This window comes from Siniperca chuatsi, linkage group LG6 (assembly GCF_020085105.1).
Source record: "Siniperca chuatsi isolate FFG_IHB_CAS linkage group LG6, ASM2008510v1, whole genome shotgun sequence".
Lineage (NCBI taxonomy): Eukaryota > Metazoa > Chordata > Actinopteri > Centrarchiformes > Sinipercidae > Siniperca > Siniperca chuatsi.
The window spans coordinates 12,512,671-12,534,003 of record NC_058047.1 but is presented as its reverse complement, the minus strand read 5'-3'; the positions used below and the strand labels follow the sequence as shown (position 1 = coordinate 12,534,003).

At 39.3% G+C, this 21,333-nt stretch overlaps 1 protein-coding gene across 2 annotated transcripts; it reads right to left on the bottom strand.

Annotated features, from left to right (window-relative positions):
* Positions 1-269: 269 nt before the first annotated feature.
* On the bottom strand, positions 270-20,650 carry kif14 (kinesin family member 14). Of its 2 annotated transcripts, none has more exons than XM_044200688.1 (29): positions 19,415-20,650; positions 18,733-18,987; positions 18,470-18,557; positions 18,169-18,267; positions 17,737-17,789; positions 17,597-17,627; positions 17,252-17,359; positions 16,867-16,983; positions 16,230-16,348; positions 15,667-15,839; positions 14,187-14,334; positions 13,727-13,790; positions 13,312-13,487; positions 12,848-12,950; positions 12,518-12,675; positions 12,247-12,394; positions 11,671-11,817; positions 10,896-11,028; positions 9,996-10,089; positions 9,601-9,742; positions 8,566-8,672; positions 7,161-7,261; positions 6,491-6,721; positions 5,890-6,077; positions 5,229-5,381; positions 4,440-4,562; positions 4,183-4,257; positions 2,237-2,393; positions 270-1,580 (listed from the first exon to the last, which is right to left on the bottom strand). In XM_044200688.1, the coding sequence occupies exons 1-29, from the start codon at positions 20,401-20,403 to the stop codon at positions 1,210-1,212; spliced, it is 4,851 nt and encodes a 1,616-aa protein (XP_044056623.1). In that variant the 5' UTR covers positions 20,404-20,650; the 3' UTR covers positions 270-1,209. The 2 variants fall into 2 exon arrangements, with proteins under 2 accessions (XP_044056623.1, XP_044056624.1); XM_044200689.1 differs by having other exon boundaries at positions 2,237-2,351.
* Positions 20,651-21,333: the final 683 nt, after the last annotated feature.

Below are 21,333 nucleotides of genomic sequence, written 5' to 3'. Positions count from 1 at the left end.
TCCAAGAACAAAATGTATGTGTAAATCTGTGGATTCTTGTCAAATAATTGTAGTATTTAATGCAGTACAAGATAGCCCAATTAAGGAATGTGTATATGAATGTTTTGATGAACATGTTAAACATTTCCCCACTTACAATGTAGACTGTATTGTATTCCAGTGCCAATTCACAACTAATAAAAAATATTCTCATTACAGGTGCAGTCTTCACCAGGACACCTGACTTCACCTGACTACTGAATAGTGACCTGCAATATGAAAGGTTTGGGTCCTTGTCAAAACAAGCCACAAGAATTTATTGCAGTACAAGTAGTTATTATTTTGACATATAAAATGTTTACAAAGTGATACAAAAGACATAAAACACTGCTTTGTGAAAGTACTTGTATTAAGAAGCAACACTGTGTAGACAAGTCTCTCCTGAGTGCAAATTGCAGTACGTGTTATACAACATACAAGAGCAAAACTTCATGCAAATATGAGAACAAAATATGCAATCATACAAGAAAGAAATCATATATGGAGAATGTGGAGAAAGCCTTTCATTATTTTTTTTTATAAAACACTACCTGAGCTGCTGCATATTGAAATCTTGCATGTATGAATTAATAAAAAAATGCAACAAAGAATAATTTAGTGGCCTCTGAAAAATATAGTACAACAGAGAGGGACTGGTACAGCATAAGTGAACATTCTCCTAACAGCCAATTACTCCTAATTCCTAATTGTGTTTATCCATCATGAATGACTACACATTCTGGTGACTGAAGTCTTTGTCCCAGTACTTGTATCCAAAATACCTTTAAAGCTCTTAGTAGCCAATTATTACTAGACTTGAAAGAACCTACAGCACACCTTGACAGCAGCGCTTTTTACACCATATCAGAAATGACATGATGATAGGAATTATTGCTGTAGTTTTGAAGCGTCCACATATTGAATTCATTTGTCTGCCGCATTTATTATATTCTTTGTAATCCGAAAAATAGTCCATGAAAATCTACAGCTCGTGCTCACATTCGGTTCTATGTGAATATAACAAAAAAATAATTAACTTGAATGGCAACACTAAAGAAGTCTGTGCAGTGTCTGCCGCACGACCCACTTGAAGGAGGCTCACTTCAAAGTTTTCTCGATATCAGCAGTTCATTTTTACAGTACATTGTACATGATGTGAGCACAAAGAATAACACATAGTATAAAAGCACATCACACCCAGTGTGGGCTGCCTTTGGACGATTCACCTGGAGGGAAGTGGTATACTATCTTGCTCACGACTCGATTTCTAACAGCACTGTGAGTGGTAGCACTCTCTTTAGTTAAGATTTCCGCTGTGCTCTTATCTGAAGCAGAAGAGCTTCTGCTCTCTCCTGCCCCCTGTTGGCTCCAGGAGGAGGACAGGGACTGCAGGGCAGAGTGGAGCTCGTCTCGTACAGTCATGACGCTCTGAGGACTGGGAAGCTGCAGGGACAGCGTCAATGATCCTTCCTTGGACAGACTAGTGATCAGCTCATCTACAGCCTTGGCAGAGGAGGAGATCAGCTCTCTGCAGCTGCTGAGGTTGGAGTCTCTGTCTTTTCCTGGAAGGAGGATGACAGTGAGATAGAAAAAGTCACACCTAAAACAACAATAATCTGGTTCATTTTGGCTGAGGGTGGTTTTGTCCATGCTGCCAGCCACTTTGCCAACTAACCAACCATCAAATCTCAAAAACTTATACTTACAGTATTTATCTTATACTCTACCGCATTTATCCCCCCCAAAAATCAACACAGGTATTACAGCAATGATAATTTTTAAAAAAAAGCTATATCATGCATACTGATACTCTGACAAAACATTAAATGAGGTTTTTCAGTTGTTGTTCAGTTGGTAAAGAACTACATACTTGATGCAAGAACAACATTTTTGATGATTTTGTTTTTAGTGATGAAAGTAAAATATGGTAACATACATTTTCTTTAACACAATGATGTATTAGTGAAGTTTTACGAATCAGCTTTTTCCTGAAATGGCCTCTTGGGTGTATTATACTATAACTGAGCATTTAGAAAATCATCCGTATGAATTGAAATAGTGAAAGAAATAAAGCAAGAACAATTGGCTTCGGCTCTTGACATACTGTTTCTTCTAGTGCTTTTGACCAAGGGATATATATACTGTTGCTGTACAATGTAAGTTACACTGGGTAAGAGTTTCAGCTAAACATCTAGGCTTGTTATATCAGAAGCTTCACCTCGCAGGGCGGTAAACAGAGAGGAATGCAGCTGTCTGATGGCCTGGTTCAGCTGGAACAGCTTAGTTGCTGTAGTCCTCAGTCTCTGTAAATGGGAAGCTGAGGTCTCCCCCTCCTCCTCCCCCTCCTCCACCTCCTCTGGGTCAGTCTCCCTCTCCTGTTTGAAAACATGAACACACCCAAAAAATGAATACAAGACAGGGCAAATAAACAGTACTAAATGTAACACAATCAACAATTACATCACTAACAAATATACAAGATCATACCACCGGACAACAAACTATTTATTAAAAAAATCACTCAATTGTTAACCACAGAGCAGGTCTGTGCGGTAGGGCAGTTGAGATCTTTGCTCAAACACACTTCAATAGTAACTGCTTGAGGGAGTGTTACTCTTCACTACTGTACAGCAGAAAATGTTGTTGTGCCATGCCATTTACTCCAGCACACAGTTCTGTACACAAGCTATTTTAACCTACATTTAACTTCTTTAACTACTGCAAATACTAATTCCTGTGTGTAATTATTAATTATCAGGTTTAAGTTGTTTTTGTCCCCACGTTTTCCCTAAATAACATATGCACATTCATATACTTGCATTTTGACCAGTAACTGTAATGACAATTCCATAACTCCTTGAAAATCTAATTCTTTAGCATGAATACCAACTTTTGAATCATCACCCTTTTCTGAAGAGCCGCAAACTATATAAAAAAAAACTTTTTTGGTTCAATAAATGACAATGTCTGCTATAGTACACATTTATAAATGTGTGTACATCCACAATCATGCACATGTGCAGTCCTTGGTTACATGAAAGTAGTTGCCTCAGGCTATAACTCAGGTTTATTTGACTACAATAACACTGTGAGCAGCAAAATGCCCCTGTGCCTAGATGTGTCAATGATTGGTTTTAACAAAAAAAAAAAAAAAAAAAAAAAACTGCTTTTTTGTGTGGCTAAGATAACAGCAAACAAGCCTGTTAGCTGTGACTGATGCCACTTCATTCAACACATTCATTACCTGAACTATGGCCAAGGGACAACTGCAGCAAGATAAGCCTACAGAGCATTGAGCTTTACAGGAGCAATAAAGGCTGAGTGGCATCTTTAACAGGGCTGCTGTGGGTGTGGGTATTAATCTGTAACATTTAAGCCTGTGTCAAGATGGAAGACTGTTTTTAACCTTTACATATCCAGGGAAGCTTTCCTGAGCATGTATACTGTCTGTCAGCCACAGTTTACCCAAACAAATGCCAGTAGTTTTTGTAATGAAGCTGCAGATAGCTGATAGCTAATGCCATTAATCAAATTCTTTTAATTTTGACCATTTTTAATGCCAACGTTCAGAATTTTTATCTAGAATTAAATTCTCTGCAAAACAGAACATGAAATATCATGAACCAGTAAAGGGTAATATATATTTAAGGTGAGTTACATCCACACAAACTACAGTTCTGACAATAAAATGTGTGGTGTTGTAGTGTGGTTTTCTCATTAATTGAATTCCAAGCCTTTTGAATCCTTTAAGTTAATAATTCCTGTTGTTTGTTGGAAGAAGTATTTATGTCACACTACAGCTTCATCATGTCAACTTTCTGTGAAGTCTGACTACCTCTATAATAAACCTCTCAACCCCACATCAAAAGGAATACCATAATACAACATAGTGGTCCATATTTGAATTGATTTTGCAAAATTCATGGCTGTTCAGATCACATGTTGGCATCAGGAAATAAAAAAAGAGAAAGTATGGAAGGAAAGTGCTGAGGAGGAGTTGATGACATTTCTAGGGGGCCAATTATCACCCATGTAATTGCAAATATCAAGATTTCATTTCCTAAAACTTTAATAAAACCTTCAAAAGATGTGCAGAAATTAGAAGCCTTTTTACAATGTTACTGTAACTAGTAGTTTGCAGTTGGTTGTGCTGTTGAAACTCACCGTGATATGGCAATACATGTAGTTCTGCAGAGCACGGGCTAAGTCAAGCGTCTTGGATTTTAGGCTTTGCAGGACCTGTAAGCAGAGATGGATTATCAATGATGACACCTCATTTTAAGAATATTTACCTACACCTTTGCGGAAAGTAAATTCTCAACACAAAATCTAATTATATAACCATGACAACTTGTGTGATAGGATTAATATCAATCTTCAAAAAAAAAAAAAAAAATGACAACCAGGTTAAGATCTCTTACTGGGTCCCTGGGGTAGGCTAGCTGAGCCTCTCTCAGCATTTCTCTGGTGATGGTGAGGCTCTCCTCTAAGAGAGAGCGGATGCCCTTATTGATCCCCTTCAGCAGACATATGCCAAGTGATTGCTGAAAAGATGTAATCATATAATTACATAAATCATATTTTCATATATCAGCTGATAGTATTTTCTTTTAAAATAACATAATCTTGATACGGATTCCATACATTTTATTTTTTTTATTTTGATTTTTTAAATAATTGTGAAGATACATATTAAGCGGTACATTTTACAGTGTAAAAATAAACTTGTCAGTTTAGCCATGCAGGTTATCACTGCTTATGATATACCCTGTGGTTGTTTTCAGTTTTTTTGAGAAAAGGGTAAAAGTAAAAACTTATAAAAGTATAAAAATATGTGTAGATATATGCTAATCACTGTGCTGAACAAACCTGAACAGAAGAGAACACAATATAATATAATCTTATTATGTCCACTCCTTCACCGCCCCCTTCACACTAAATGCTGTGCACCGTTAAAAGACTGACAATTCTAAACATTTACTTACCATGCATTTACACAGCATAATGAGATACCACTGCACTTGCACATCAACAAACCAAACATGCCATATCTTTATTCAATAATTCCCCATCCTCTAATATCCTCCGTGCTCTGAGATCCACACAGCTAATATTCCATTCTCCAGTATTGTGGAGTGGGGGCTTGATTATAGTGGACTCCAGAGCTTTGACAGACATAGTAGCTGCTGCGGTATTAATGGTGGTGTTACCTTGCCTGTGGCCTGGGCACCCCGCTCCACAGGATTCAGCGGCATGCCTGTCATTGCCGCCAGGTGGCCAAGTGCAAGCAATGCTGCATCCAGGCATTGACTGCTCTTCCTCCGTGCCTCAGTCACCATTGATGTGATCTCAGATTCACAACCCTGGATGGGTAGAACATTTCCATTATCAGTCAACTTTAAGTAAGCACAAACAGGTTGAATTAAAATTTATATAAGAGTAAATCAATGCAAGCAAGCCAACAAAATGGTCACCATAGTTTGAAGGGTCAGAAAATAAATGAAAAATGCTAGAGAGTGTGAAAAATGAGGAGTGAGAGAGGAAAATTGTGTGTTTAGGTGCTAGGGCTGGTAAGGAATTTAGATTTATTTTCCATATATTCATGTTCTGTTTGGAGCTCAAGGTTGAGAATTCCCTCCGCTTGGCCATTTCCATAGACACAGCTCAAACAGCTCAGAGCTAAGACACGTCAATTAATGTTCTGCATTTTGATTATCCACCCCCTGTCCAAAATACACTAAATTGACAAAAAGAATTCAGCTCAGATTTTGCACTCTTTTCACCTCATTTCTATATTGCAAATGCCACGAAAAGCACAATATAATGTTGCTGCATGGCCTGTAATGCAATGTGGTAATTGTTTGTGTTTACCTGAATGAGCAGCTGGAAGAATCCTCCCATCTTCTTGACTTGGCTCTTGAGTTCCTCAGCAACGGTGTAGAGCAGGCCGGAGGAGGGTTTAACACTGGCCAACCACTGCATGGTAACAAACACTGCACTCTCTATGGCTGTGGTGGCCTTGACCAGCTGAGTCTGGGCCACCAAGTTACACACAAACACTGCAGGAGAAAAAGCCATAATAACAGTTTGGTTCACCTACACAGTAAATCAGAAAAAGAAAGAAGGTATTCAAAGGCCTTTTAGAATAGTCTGCAAATTAGTTAGACACTTAGTTTGTTCTTTACAAATATGTAAATTTTACTGAAACTGAATAAATGGAAGAATCTCCAATCTCATCCCAAAACCATGAACAACTTATTTGTTTTTTTGCGCAGTGTCAGACAATTACATAGCTAGAAAAAAAATTACATTGGGTATTATTTTTCTGTTACTAGTCTATAGTTAACTATCAACTTTGAATACTAACAAATTAAATATTGAAACAAAATCAACAGCTTATTTATTTATTTGGGTCCCCATTAGCTGCTCATCTTCTCACTCATAAAAGATTGAATTTTAGGTTGAATCTCACCATTTTCCTGGCTATCATCATCCAGACTGTCGTATAGGTCAGATATAGTCTGGACCGCCACATACACCAGTTGTAAATCAGAGGCCAGCCTGTCTGCCATGCTCTCTTCTGTCCCACTACAACCACGCAGAAGGGCCACTGACTGGCCAATCAACTCTTTGCAGATGCCAGGAGTGGCAGAGTCTGTGCCGCTGGAATGGGTGGAGGGTGGTTTGACCACACCCATCAAGCCTGGGACAGACACAGTGAAAAGTTGGGGTGTGTGGAGAACTCATTATTACAACACCGTGTCATGGTAAAAATTCATTTGTCGCAAAATCACCCAATCTTTATTTAACAGCAGTAACACTTCATCATTGCAATTATTTCCCCAACTTTTAATCTAAAGGTTTTTTTTGTGCAGATAAAACAACTTGTACCCTTCTGCCCCTCCAAACATCAAAAACAGGTTTCTGTGTACTGTGGGTGCTCACCAAAGCTTAACAGCAAAAGGTTACAGGTAAATACTGTATGTTGAGTGCTGACACTATACATTTTCCCATCTCAATTTCCCCAGTACTGGACTAAATTAGATCCAAACACTTGTTAAAAAAAATTAAGTGTGACATGAAAATGGCTAGAGTCAATCAGAAAGCTGAAAATATTCAAGTAATTTTGTTCAATGCCTTACCAGCAGACTGTGAGGAGCCGTTGTGGAGGCTCTGAATCGGATGGACCCGGATCTCATAGAGACGCCCTGAGATTCTCCTGCTCTTCAAAAAGCTCCTGCTCCTGATGCCAAACAAACGAGAAGCAAAACCCTGTGAGTACCCTGCCAACATTTTATATTTACATGTATAAATATTGGGCATGTTGACGCTCTCATTCAGAATGACTTGGTGCCCCTGTGTACTTAGAATGAATCTGGTGTGTTCTCAAAGGCTGTTTATTACAGCGTCGGGCTTAAAAACCTGACTGCTATAATTTATTTGCTGTTATAAATGTAGGGACACACTACATTTACCCCTATCATTGTGGACAGTGCTTCTCTAACTATCTCTGGACATGGTTAAGGTAATCTGATTGTAAGTGTGTAATGGTACATTTGGATATGGGTTTGGTGTTATTTTGCAAAGATGCATGTTCAACTCATGTATAAAAGGGTTAAATGAGTTCAACAGCAGAATATCAGAATATGTTTTCATTATTATGAACAACCTAGAGGAGGGAAGGTCAGTAAACAGCTATGACTGTGGCCATAAGGCTTAGGCATGGGTCTAACAGAGTCAGAGAGAGAAGGGATGAAGGAACCACACAGTCTGTGCCATGTTTCATTTGGCTGGGTCTACTGGTAGTTCAGGCACCACCAGGAGCACCATAAACATGCTTGACAAGATTAACAACAATGTGAGGGGAAAATGTTGGGGGCTCTGCAAGTACCATAAGTGCTGTGTTTGTGTGTGTGTGTGTGTGTGCGTGCGCATGTGTGTTTGGGTTGCAGAATGAGAAAAACAGAGACCCTTAGTGACCTTTCATTTTCTAAAACCCTTCGCCTGGCCTTCATGGAAATGAAATTAATAAACAGAGGAAAAAGAATTAAGAGGGAAATATTCTGAGGGCAGCAACTTCACATCAACTTTTCATGAAAGACAGAAGGATGTGTTGAATGTCAAAAATATGTGCCAGGTTATAAATCACATTGGTGGAAACTAGGAGAACTTTGTGAAAACAACCAAAAAATGATTTCCATGTTCCATCCACATTCTTTTCAACTTTCCATATACATCTATTTGTCTGACACATTGTTCACATTAAAAGAGTGCAAGAGGCTGTGAGTTCAGTTGAGCATGAGGGCTACGGGTTTAAGACCCACACACTGTAAGGCAAAAGCATTGTCCATGCCAAGCCCTGGCACTGTAAACAACAGTAAGGTGGACACTTGCAGAGAGACTGTCCTGCACGTCCGACTTGCCTACTTACATATTTCAAGTAATTGGATAAGAATACCAATTAAGGCCCTGAAATCTAATGTAAATGTCAGGTGCTGGAAAGAGGGATTGATGGATAGAAGGAGAGAGAAAGAGCTGGATAATTACCTTCGGCGTGAGAAGGAGGAGGTGGAAGCAGAGGAGGCCGATATATCTTGCTCCCACTCATCATCAGGGTCATAAAACACATCGTCATCTTTAGAGGTGGAATCCCCCTGCGGAGAGTAAACTACTGCTGACATACACAGTCTCATTTACTCAACTTAATGAGAAAAGCAAAGCAAAGTGAGGCAGCATCCCTCTGTCAGGCATAAAACAACCCATTCTGGACTGTAAATAAGGTCAAACGCCTGGGAAATTGGCAATTGCACTTGAGCTGATGTCAGACTCTGAATATGCAGAATGAAGAACAGACAGGCTGGCTGGTTAAATATGCTTCACTCAACAGGCATCATACATCAGCTTATTAGTGCACTGATCAAATAAAAATGTAATGTCATGTAGTCAAATTAAATAAGCAAGTATGTTCAAGCTTCCTATGAATTTCCAAGCATTTTGTTGGTACCTATAGTTTATGAGATAGTTTATCAGCTTGATCATGAGTCTACTCATTGCAAATTCTTCATCATGAGATCCTTGGTATGAGATCCTTAAGGGTATAAATGTTTATGATTTTATTACATCCAAAATCAATCTAATTCTATACACGATATCCAACCAATACAATTCCATAAAAACAGTCTATCCAGCCATATATTCTCTGCATGCCTTATTCTAAATAAAGATCAGAGGTAACTTGAGACAAAATTGGCTACAAGACTCGGAAACACTCTGGACAGAAGACATTCACACGTAATGGAAGTTTGGAGTGTCCTTAGACAGGTGGAGGAAACTGCTAAACCACACAGGGATCTTCCTATAAGGTGAGGGTTCTCACCACTGAGGCACTGAGTGTATGTTTATTTATAATTTGGTGAAAACCATCATTACAAAAGTCCAGGTTGTTTCCACATCAGGAATCAGCTCTCTTTTACTCTAATTTAAATTTTAATTAGAATACGACTTTAATAGTGTCAGATACTTCAACAAGACATGCACTTATTAAATGTATGACTTGAAAGGCAGAACTGATTTAAGGCAGACCTGCTCGAATTCCCTCATGGCAGCGATGTTGTTTTGGAACTTGTCCAGGCTCCAGAAAGTGGAGATCCCCAGCTTTGTGTTTTGAACCCGCACCTGTAGCAGACCACCCTGCTCCAGGTTGTTATCGTCAGAGCTTTCATGTCTACAACAGAGGAGAGTCAAATGATATTTGGCTTATGTTAATGACGATGATACCTGCTTCCAAATAAAGCCTGCAGCTGATGTTTTGGTTTCACTGAATTGTTGAAAATGAGAGCAATGAAGGCAATCACAATGCAAATAAATCTTAAAATGAATGTGACACCTCTATAGGTTTATTAATTCTTGATGGGTTTGTAACCTGTCTTATAAATCATATCATATGTAAACTGTGGCCCAATCTTGTCTTTTCATACCTGCTGAAGACTGTGTTTTTCTTCAGTTTAGCACTGATCTTATTGGCTTCCTCAATCATCAGAGACAACTTCATGGCACCCCACTGTGGAGAGACTGCAATACAGAAATGAAACACATTAACTTCACCACAGCCCCGAGTCAAGGAGCATCTGGCTTAGATGGTCTTTATTTCAGCCTGCTTTGATAGCACTGGATGGAAGTGATTCACCTTATAAGAACTGTTTGAATAATGTTAGACAGGTTACCCAGTACCAAAAGTAATACTACTCCTACTGTAACTTTTGATTTTCAAGGACATTATTCAAAGACATTTCACCCGTGACTCTAAAATGTCAGTCAGTCAGTCTCTGAATCAATTCTCTATACTCTGTTGGTGAAGGTAGAGGGGCCCCTAAATTCTCAGCTTCTAGATGCATATCACCTTACGTTGCTGATTTTGATTTTATCACTGCCAATATGCTGCTCATGAGGAAACAGGATGCCTAGCTCCCTTTATACCAACACTAAATGAAATGGAAATACAAGATAGCATTATAGTCAGACTCTGGAACAAAAACATCTATAAATGTGGCTAGGAAGTAATAAGAAATCCTTGACGCCTCTGCTCTCATTGGCCAGAGTGAGTGACACATATAAGGTATTATAGGGACATGTCTGTACAGGGGAGGAGAAGAGTAAAAAAAATAATACAAGAGTACAATACAAAAATACATTGTACTGTTTGGTGCCATTGAAAATATTGAATATTTATTTTATCCAGTACATAATAAGTATGCAATTAAGTGAGATTTAAATTCTTTCTATACATTGTATCGTGGTACTGCAGAATAATCACCATCCATATGAGAGTTGTATATCACCTCACAATAAATTAGTAATAGTGACTTGAAAGCTCTCACCATTTCGGGGAGTGTGGTTTTCTCTTAAGGCTCTTTTCTTCTGCATCTCCTCAAGCTCTTTGCTGATCTTTCTCTTCTCTGCCTCCAGGGCCTCAACAATCCTCGCTTGACGCACACGATGTTCCTCCATCACCTGGAGTGTATCGTGGTAATGTACACAATATTAAAAACCAGCAGGCCAAGACACGATGCCTAAAGCCAAGCTCCTCCATGACTCAAAACAATCCAAAATGGCCCATCAGTTAAACATAAAACCCAGCGTCAGCATATTTGCTTAAGCTTCTCAAGTTCATTTTAGATCATCAGAAATCATGAGAATGAGCAAATGAGGGAGATGATGTCATTTATGGTTATAGGAACAATCCAGATTTCCTGTAGACTGACTTCTGAGAATCAAGAAAGGGTAAAAATGCAGAAAACTGACTGAAATAAGATATCTTTAAAATGTCCTACTTCTCTTCTCTTAGATACTACTACTCTACTGCCCACTACTCTGTATCAATGATTTTAGACCAAGTCATTTGACTATACACAGTCTCTTCCAGGGGAAAAGGGTGAGGGCAATAAAAGAGACCTGTAAAAATGTTAATATTCAAATATTTTGAAAAGGCAGATAGACATTGACAGCAGAATAAAGCAGAGCCAACTTTGTTTGTGTGGGAGTAATTTTCTATTTTTTCTGACAGAACAAAACCTTTCCAGGAACCTAAAATAGTCAACGTCATTAAAGTGAGAAGGAAATTTAACATTCCCAGGTGTTGTTCTAGGTCCTGACCTGGGCCTCCATTTGCAGGCGGAGGCGTTTCTTGTGGGTGTCCACCTCCTGCTCCAGCTCCAGCTTGGCCATTTTCAGCTCTGCCATCTGGCTGGCCACCCTCTGCTGGTCTAACTCCTGTTGACGCTTCCACTTATTCTGCCCGTTCTGAATAAATTATATTTTGGCATTACTTGGTATTGGTTGCATAAATTGACAGGTTGTAAGGAAAAGCAAAAGATTATACATGACAAACTATTTGATGGTTCTGTAATAATGCAATATAGTACACAAGGTTTAAGAAAATATACTTACTACTGATTCAATTTGTGATCATAGCTCTGCCAGTTTCAATAACACCTTTATGCAAACTGACTTCCAATAACTGCAATAGCACTACAGCTAAAGATTTGTACAATGTCAACACATCACCAATACAGTACAAAGAGTGCATTGGACATCGAATGGACATCTTAATAGTCACGATCCCCTAAAATGACTATAAATGGAAGAGAAATACCAGGTAACCAGACCACGGAGAGAAAGCAGAATGTTTCATCTTTTCATTAAAAAGCAAGAAGTGAAAGTTTTGTGTACCAGCTCTCTCTCCAGGGCTCGGATCTTGTCCTCATAAAGCACCCTCTGGTCAGATAGCTCCTTCTGGGCCACCTCTTTTGCCATCTGGATTCCCTGCATCATCTCCTCTTTCGCCTTCAAATGGGCTTCTTCAATTTCTGCCTCCAGCCTGGGACACACAAATATGGCTTAAGAGAGTTTTGATTTTTATTATTAGTCTGCGCAAATAAATGTTGCCCTGAAAAAACATTTTAAAAAGACCTGGCTTTTTTATTTGGTCTTTTGCACTCACTGAGCTCTCTGAGCTGCGAGTAGCTCATTTTTGGCGAATTCAAAGTCTTTGTGGCCATCGCCTGCACCTGTCCAGCATGACACCCGCGTCCCAGATTGCACCTCTGCTGGATGGTTGAAGCGGAAGTAGTGGTCTCCACCAAGAATCACCCTGTCGCCCTGGAAACCATAACCACAGAGATGAGAAGAGTTAAATTGATTAATAAAATGGATAAATTAGCCTAAAGAAAGCCATTGCACAAATCTTATATGTTATATTATATCTACTATGATTTACTCCAAAGTATAATGCTAAACTTCATTTGTTAGGAGTTCTTTCTGGTCTACTTACATGGTGTAGGACAGTGGATTCAGATATGAGGTTTCCATTAACAAAGGTTTTGGCGTTTTCCATGGGAGTGATGCTGACAGTACCCTGGATGTTGGTAATAACACTAAAACAAACCGAAAAAATACACAGATATAGCTTTCATGTTGAATGCCTGCTGTAGCTAAAAAAATAAAATAGATAATAGCTGATAGCTAGATTAGAAAGATAGCAAGACAGATCAGAAAGCCAAAAAAAAAAAAAAGAAAAAAAAGAAGAAGACATTGTTCCACAAATCATTAACAACAATAATCACGATTAATAAACTATATGTCAAGTATTAAAACGACATCTCACTGCAGTGGTGCACCTCTGTTCGATAAGAACACATACAAGACTGCAAACAGACTACATACTATTTATTATTATATAAAGTGCAATCACTCCTGCCACTAGCATTTTCAAACCCCTCCAGCGATTTGTTTTACCAGTGTTGGTCAGCGATGAGGGCTCCTGTCAGCTGGATGTCATGGCTGGACTCAGACTTGAGTTTGCCCGCTGTGGTTCGACCCTCTTTGATCATGTAGAGAAGCATCTCAGACAGCTGAGGATCCTCGTTCAGGTTCACCAGATTCGGAAGACGATTGTCCACTTTGAATGCTTTCTGAAAACACAGAGAAAGTTTCCAAACACTTCTTTCACACATTATTATTAGTGTACATACACATGAATATGTATTACAGCTTGTTTCCGGGTTTGTTACTTTGACCATTTAGGGTGGGTGCGGTGAAGAGATTTTTGTACTGTTGGACACAGTGGATGAGAGCCTTGACACAGTAAAATCAAAAGTACTGTATGTAGGAAGGTAAAAAAATAGAATGGAAATATGCTCAAACAAATTACCTGCAACTCTTTGGTCTCTTCACGTTTGCGGATTTCAGCTTGCTCCAGTTTCTCTCTCCATGCCCTGCCAGAAAATAAGATAAAATATAACAAAAAATCAAATCACCTAAGATCAAATTCTGCCATGTTGCTCTCAGATGTATCCCCTACTTAACCACTTATAAACCTTGCCATTGACTAAACTTAAAAAGGGAAAATATTTGAACATGACGCTTTTTCCCCTCACATATATATAATAAGTAAGAATTAGATTTTAGTACCATTCCATCTTCACATTTTAAATGGTTGATGTTTAAGTCTATGCAACAGTGTGTCCAAGACAGAAATATCTGCACATACAATATATAACAAAGAATATGAAGAATCACTTTGTGACTTCAAAAAGGAGACTGATAATATCTGGGTCTGTTGTGTCAGATAAATAGAATGAAAAAGTTAGAATTATTGCAGTAATACTGACCGGTTAGCCTCAACCATTTCTCTCTCTTGCTGGCAGAGTGTGTTCTTCAGGGCGGCAATCTCCTGTTGGAACAGCCTGACCCTCTCTGGTTCAATGCCCTGGGAGCTCATCTGGGCTGCTCGCAGCTTCTCCACCTCAGCCTTCAACTCTGAAAACACACAAAGTTTGTCCAAAATGCTTTGTAAACCTGAAATATATATAGAAGTTTAGACCAAACATACACTTAAATGAATACCAGTCAATATGAAATAGCAGGGAGTTACAGAGTCTACAGAAATATTCAGATTTTGTCAGTGAACTGCCCAACAATGTCACTTATTGAAGACAATTTACTGAGCAACATTGACCTGATTTGTAATGTTTGAGTCAAATCACACACTGACAGGCGATGTGAGAGAAATCAACAGCAAGAGCTCCCCTTACTGCTAAAAACGTCAAATAGCAGCATGATCATCTTATGAAAAATAATACTTGCATGACACTTAGCCATCATGTGCAGCTGACAGTGCATAAATATGGCCTGGAGGCAAGGTTAGGGCCAGGCATTAATTGAAGTGGGTAGTGAATAAGGTGGTGATGGATAGATGGGCAGACAGGAGGGTATGTGGGAGAGACAGAGAGCAAAGGAGATCAAGAGCAAGACACAAATAGAAAGATAGAGATTCACATATAAAGAGAAACATACAGACAGAGACAGTGAGACTGATACAAAGAGAGGCCAATGAAGATGGAAGTAATGGAAAGACAGACAGACAACCAAGACAGTGAATAACAGTTCTAATGAGTTTGTGTGTATGCATGTAATTAATTGAGGATAGATATTGTTAAGAAATATGATCTGTTGCTTCAAAACATGATTTTGTACTATGGAGGTTCTCCCAGTGCACAAATACTGTTCACACCTGTGATGCTAAGGTAACAACACTGCTCAGTATAGAAAAGCAATCTTTGGTTTTCCTTGTGAATAAGGACATACATGCGTGGTCTTGTTTGTGTAGGATGGCAGATGTTCAGGTTCACAAAGAACATAATACTGCTATATATGCATGAGCACAGTGGAAAAAAAAATCTTTAAAATCAAAATAGTTTTCTCGAGGAAGCAAGGTGTTTGCTCCACTTTCCCCTCAGCTGATGTCACAGAGACAAAATCATTTTATTTGTTGTTGGGTTTTTTTTTTTTTTTTTACACTCAATGTATCCAAGGACTCACCTCGGCCACATGTACCTCACAACTGACAACATCCACAGTAAGAGCGTGCTAAGTGTATGTACTTAAATCACTGAAAACCCAGCTACAGGTAAGTGGGGGGATTAAGGCATGTACATTTTTTTTTACTACTATTTAGGTTTAGATAGATAAGCAGGGTCTTTAAAAAAAACAGGTTTAAAAGTTTATTGCCGTTATAACACAATAAAAATAGGCCAGAGCTCAATTAAGTCCAACATAGATTTTTGACTGTGGATATTTTGAGTGTCTGACCTCTGATGAGCTTGGCACTGGTGTCTTCATTGACTTTTGCCACATTAATGATGGTGCGGGCCTGCTGGGCATAGCGGAGAGTGCTTAGGCTTTCCTCCACATTGCTGTCTGCTGGGCTCAGTGTGGCGATCATGGCCGTCTTGGAGTTACCACCGAGGCTCTCTTTTAACAGCCTGAGAAAGAAAGAAATGTGACTTGGTCAGGATCATCCTTCTAAATTGGAAATGAGATCTGCTCAACTTCTCTAAAATGTGGGTTAGAGAAAATGTAAAAAATATTTTGTCAATATTGTCTTTTCAGTTATACAAATTCTATATGCACCCCATCTTTAACCAGTTAATCTATTCTATTTTCCATTTTAGTACTGTGAATATCTGTATATGCATCAATTTTCTTGCTCATAGAAGTCTTAGATGTGCATATAATCACACACAACTCTGATACACTGCATGAAATTGTGTACCAGTTTTGTTTATGTTTTTTATTAAAAAACTAATAGAGCTTGCAAAAATAAAAATTGATTTCTACAACAGATACAGTGTACAAGCATTCTGATGTCTCACCATGTCAGGACAGACTCTCTGTATGGTATGAAGACCTTCTTTCTGGTCAGTGCCTGTTCTGACAGGGCAGAGATGACCTTTCCGAGGGTAAACAGGGATTTGTTGATGCTAGCGCCCTCCTATAATGACACAGTAAAATTGGTATTTCTTGTTTTGAATAATTACATATTTTTATTTTATAAAAATGCAAAAATCATCCTCTGCATGATAAATAGAGGAGCAATTAATGAGCAAATGGGTCCGAATACAACCAGATCTTTTCGAAATCTCAGTCTAAAAAAAAAAATCAACTGAGGATACAACTAATGATTCATTGATTGTTATTGATTCATGTAGCCCATTTTGCAAGTTATTGTGTAGGTTTCAAAATGTCAAAATGAAATATGGCCATCACAAATTGCAGGCCCCAAAGTGAAGTCTTATAACGACAAAAGACCTAATATATTATCCATGCCATCACATCATATCATATGGTGTTTGATTATACTATCTGAGCAAAAGGGGAAAAAAACAAAGATACTCAATTAACAATGATATAGATATTCAATTAACAATGATATAAAATGGAGAAAAGCTAATTTTCACGTTTGAACAGCACTAACCAAGAATAGCATGGGGTGTGCGTGTGTGCGTGTACCCTGAGTCGGTCTCCACTTGTCTGGGCCGAGTTACAGCGTTCGCTGCCTGCCAGGTCCACCAGGTTGATCCTGCTGGTGATACTGTGATCATGTTCCTCGCCCTCCACAAACTCAGTCTGTACACAAGCACACACAGAAAAACTGATGAAAACTGATTGGAACAACTGATTAACATTGAGCTGAAAGACATGACCCCCCCAAGTTTATTAGTGTGTCATTTCAGAATTAACTTCATTAAATTTATACACTCTCCAAATTATTAAATACTTGCAAAAGCAAACTTGGTGCCATATCTTGTGGCACAGTATCTTTTAATAAATATTTAAGAATTTATTAGGGGATGTTCCTTTTGTGTTTGTTTGGGGGGAAGTTGATAGGCCATACCTGAGTCTGGGTCATAACCAGGGTGAAGACAGAGTGAGATCTGGAGCTCTTGTCATTCATTCCTGTAGCTGCCGTGGCTCTCTGCTTGTTACCCAGCTTCAGCCAACCCTAAAGAAGGTAACTGTGTATTATGACTGAATCTCTTAAGTGTGAAATCTCTCTTGTGGTTATAAGCAGCATTATTGTTTTCTACGCTACACTTTGGATATATCTTTGATGCTCAGCACTTATCTCCATGGTGTGCCTGCACTGCACTTTCAAGACATTAATATTCATTCAAACGTTGATGTTTGTATTTAATCATGGCCTTGATGATCTAAAAGAAGAAAATATCTTTCAACCTACCTGAATGTCATTGTAAGAGCTCACAATATTCCTGTGAAGAAAAAACAAAGTGAGCAATTCTGCAAATCACACCATTCAAGAATGCTCCTTTGGCCTTTATTGAAGAGTAATATAGCAAAAGAAATAAAAAGGTTTCTTACGCAGAGAGATCAGCAACATAGGGACCATGGACTGGATGCTCCCTCACCCTCAGCTGGAAACACAAATCAACAGGATTTTATCTTGGCTGTACATAATCTCAGATTATTCATCCCTACCAATGACCATAAAATATGTCCCAATGGCATTATGAGCAAGGGTGCATCAGCATCTCTAAAATTTGCAATTATCGGGAGATGTCCCATGCTATCTTCATAGACAATTACAAGAAACTCCAAGAACCTTCCGTTCTCTGACGAAAGTACCTTGTTTATCTGAAAATGCAGCAGCCAATTTCACTAAAAGCAAAATACAATTTTTCAATAAAACCTTAAAATTAGGATGGGTAATGTGACATAGTGGCAATTAAAAAATTACAAGTTTACAATAAAAATTTGCCAGGAGTGTATTTCAGCCAGTTGCAAACTACTTACGGGCATCCTCCTGTGGTTTGGCTCATCTCTGGTCACCAGCAGGTCATGGATCTTCTCATTGTACACTTCAAAGTAGCTCATCTCTACATGACATTTGACCTGAAATGTAACAACCCAAAAAGGATAACCTGATGAGTTATGCAACAAGAAAAAATAAATGTTCACATTGGAGTGTTTTCTGCAGAAAATCTGCAGCCTTAAGACATTCTCTAACAATTAATTAACTGAAAAAGGAGTAAAAGACAATAAAATAGGTTAGAAACATTTAACCAGGGATAAATCTTTGTAAGAGAGATTTTACCTCTTCATTTTCCATAGATGCCAGTCTAGAAAAAAGCTCTTGGCAGAATCGTGGGATTACCCCTTCCTCTTCTCCAAAGCCCATCATCCTAGACAACAATAATTTCAAACAAATCAAATTGATGGTTAACTGATTTAAAATACACATCCCAATATACATACACTTTACACAGTAGGTTTTTTTAAGAGCAAAAAATAGAGCAGAGGTGAAGAATTTCAGCGGTGCAAGGTTGAGTGTAATAAACTAAAACCAAAAATACTCACGTGTACGACTTCCCTGAGCCTGTTTGGCCATAAGCAAACAGACAGGTGTTGAATCCTTCGAAGGCCCTCAGCAGCAGAGGTTTGGCCAGTGTCTCGTACACCATCTGCTGGCTGACAAAGGTGGGGTCACACTCATCCACTGAGCAGAGGGAGAAGTCATAGGTGAAGGAGTAGCTCTGTTTGGAGTCCGGATGCTGGACAACTGTCTCCTGACCGTTCATGAAGATGACCTGCAATGCCTCCTCTGCCTTCTCCCTGTAACAGAGCAGAAATATTTACAAACATCATTTCAGAAACTGATATTGTCTACCAGAAAGACATTTGACAAATTTCACAATTGAGAAGCTGACTAATTGACTAATGGTTCAGCTCTGCTGGGGTAAACAGAATCATTTCATGCAGACAATGTTTGAATGTTTAAATTATAAAATTCATTGTCTTTGCATGTTCAGGATACACTTTATTGCCCTGCTTCCAGACGAATTAAAGAATAGTTTAATCACACAGGATCTGATCAAATTTTGGTTTCTCATTATTGGTATATATTGATGTTTGTTTGAATTAGGCAGATGACACTCAGACGGCTCAGGAGTAACTTTTGGAGATCCAGATCCTTGCTAACAGACATCATCTACTCCTGCACAATTTACCCGTCAATTAGGGCAAATATTGCATCACAAACCTGGCACTGAAAGGGCGTACACGGACTGCAACAGTCACTGCACTGTTTTCCATCTTAAATGAATCCTGCTGCTTCAAAGCCTCACTGGGGCGGGACAAGGACTGCTCAGTAGGTGCTGGAGCAGGAGTGGAGGTCCTGGCCTGGGTCACGCCTCCCTTTTGGCTTGAGGTGGATGTCTTCCTCACCTGCAGCGCGGCGTTTAGCTTGTGAATACTTGCGGACGCCTTGCTGACCCGAGGAACTGGGACAGGTTTTGTGTCTTCCGCTCGCTGTGCTCGGGATTTGGGCCTCTCTAGACTTGCAGATTTGACTGCCACTGATTTAGGGGCTTCTTTCCCTGCCAGTCTCTCGAACACGTCTCTCTTGGCGGCGATTTTCTCAAACGGGGTCTTTTTAGTAGGGGTTTTAAAGGTTTGGGCCTGGTCCTCTAGGTACCTACTTGTGGAGGAGGAAGAAGAAGAGGAGGGCGTCTTGCTGTGCGCCGGCCTCACCTGGGTATCCACACTAGCAGCAGTTTCTCTTAAACTCGTAGTCCTGAATAAACCAGGTGCCCTGCCGTTTGGCTCACTGAGAACTTTCGGCATTGGCTGCAGGCTAGTGCCGCTGACCCCGTGTGCGCTTTTATCCATTGAGGGAGTCCTGGTCCTGCGCTGCAGGGTCAGTCTCTTTTCCGGAACTGGTGTAGTATTCTGGCTGCTTTCAACCATCGTTTTCTCCGCTGTTTCAACCCCGGTCTTCCTTCTTGACCTCCTCTGCAGAGTGAGTCGGCCACGGTAAGGAGTCTGCTGCCCGCTGCCGCTTTTTGACAGCGCAGAGAGGACATACGTCCTGTTTACGTGTCGGCTTTTATCAGATGACCTGCTGTTTTCACACGCAGAGTCTCCGGATGTTATCTCACTTTTGCCTAGCGGAGTCCTGGATGTTGATGTTGACATTAGATGGTCATAATAAGCTGTATGCTTCCTCGCTTGTACGCTGAATAACGACATGGCAGTCGGCTGCTAAAAACAAAAACGTTAAAATGAGCTTACGGGTTAGCTAGCAAACGGCAACTCCACTCAGGTTGGTCTAACGTTACCTACAATAAACGACATGAAACATATGTAAGAGAGACGTTAGTATAGCTCGTTATGTTAGTTAAAAGTGAATATAAATCCATTTGAATAAAATGAGTTGTGTCCAAGTGAACGGAGCTACTTTTGTTTATTATCGTCTCTTCCGCCTTCGCCCGCTTCAATTTCAAACCGTCTCCGCCAGTGATAGCTGATTGGCTGAATTCTCGGAAATCGTTGCGCCACGTCATGGCCGAGACATGTAGATTCCTGAGACTGACGCTAGGTGGCAGCACAATCAAGAGTATCCTACTTTGTAGTAGATGCACAGAATCAACTGTTACGTAGTGTAACCAGCTCTAAGGTTGTATCCCATTGAAGAAATTGTGCTACTTATGTTTTCTCTTCCGTTACAAAAAGTGACGTACACTCCATAGTTTAAACAAAAACAAAATATCTCAAATTTAATCTGCTGAGGAAGTTGAAAAAGCTCAAGGAAAAGATAGTAAGTGGATCTTGGGTTAAGTTGTTTTCTTGTCAAGGATGAACTTTTACACTCAATTTGAGGTTAGAAAAATTTAAGGCAATCACAGACTTATTGGACTTTGTAGAGTATGTGATATGATACTTCTTTAAGTTGAAAAAGTTTTGTTTTCTCTTGGCCCCCAGTGGCAAAGCTGATCATGAACCCCAAAGATCATGGCACTTAAGGGCACTTTTTGTATCAACATTAGGCTTGACCAAGAGCCACCCATTTGAGGAGTATTTTTGATATCAAGACCTGCTGTCCAAAAACTTAATAAAAACAATGGAATTTAAAGCAGTATTATTTTTTTTTTACTGGACCAAAGTGCACCAAAGCAGTGA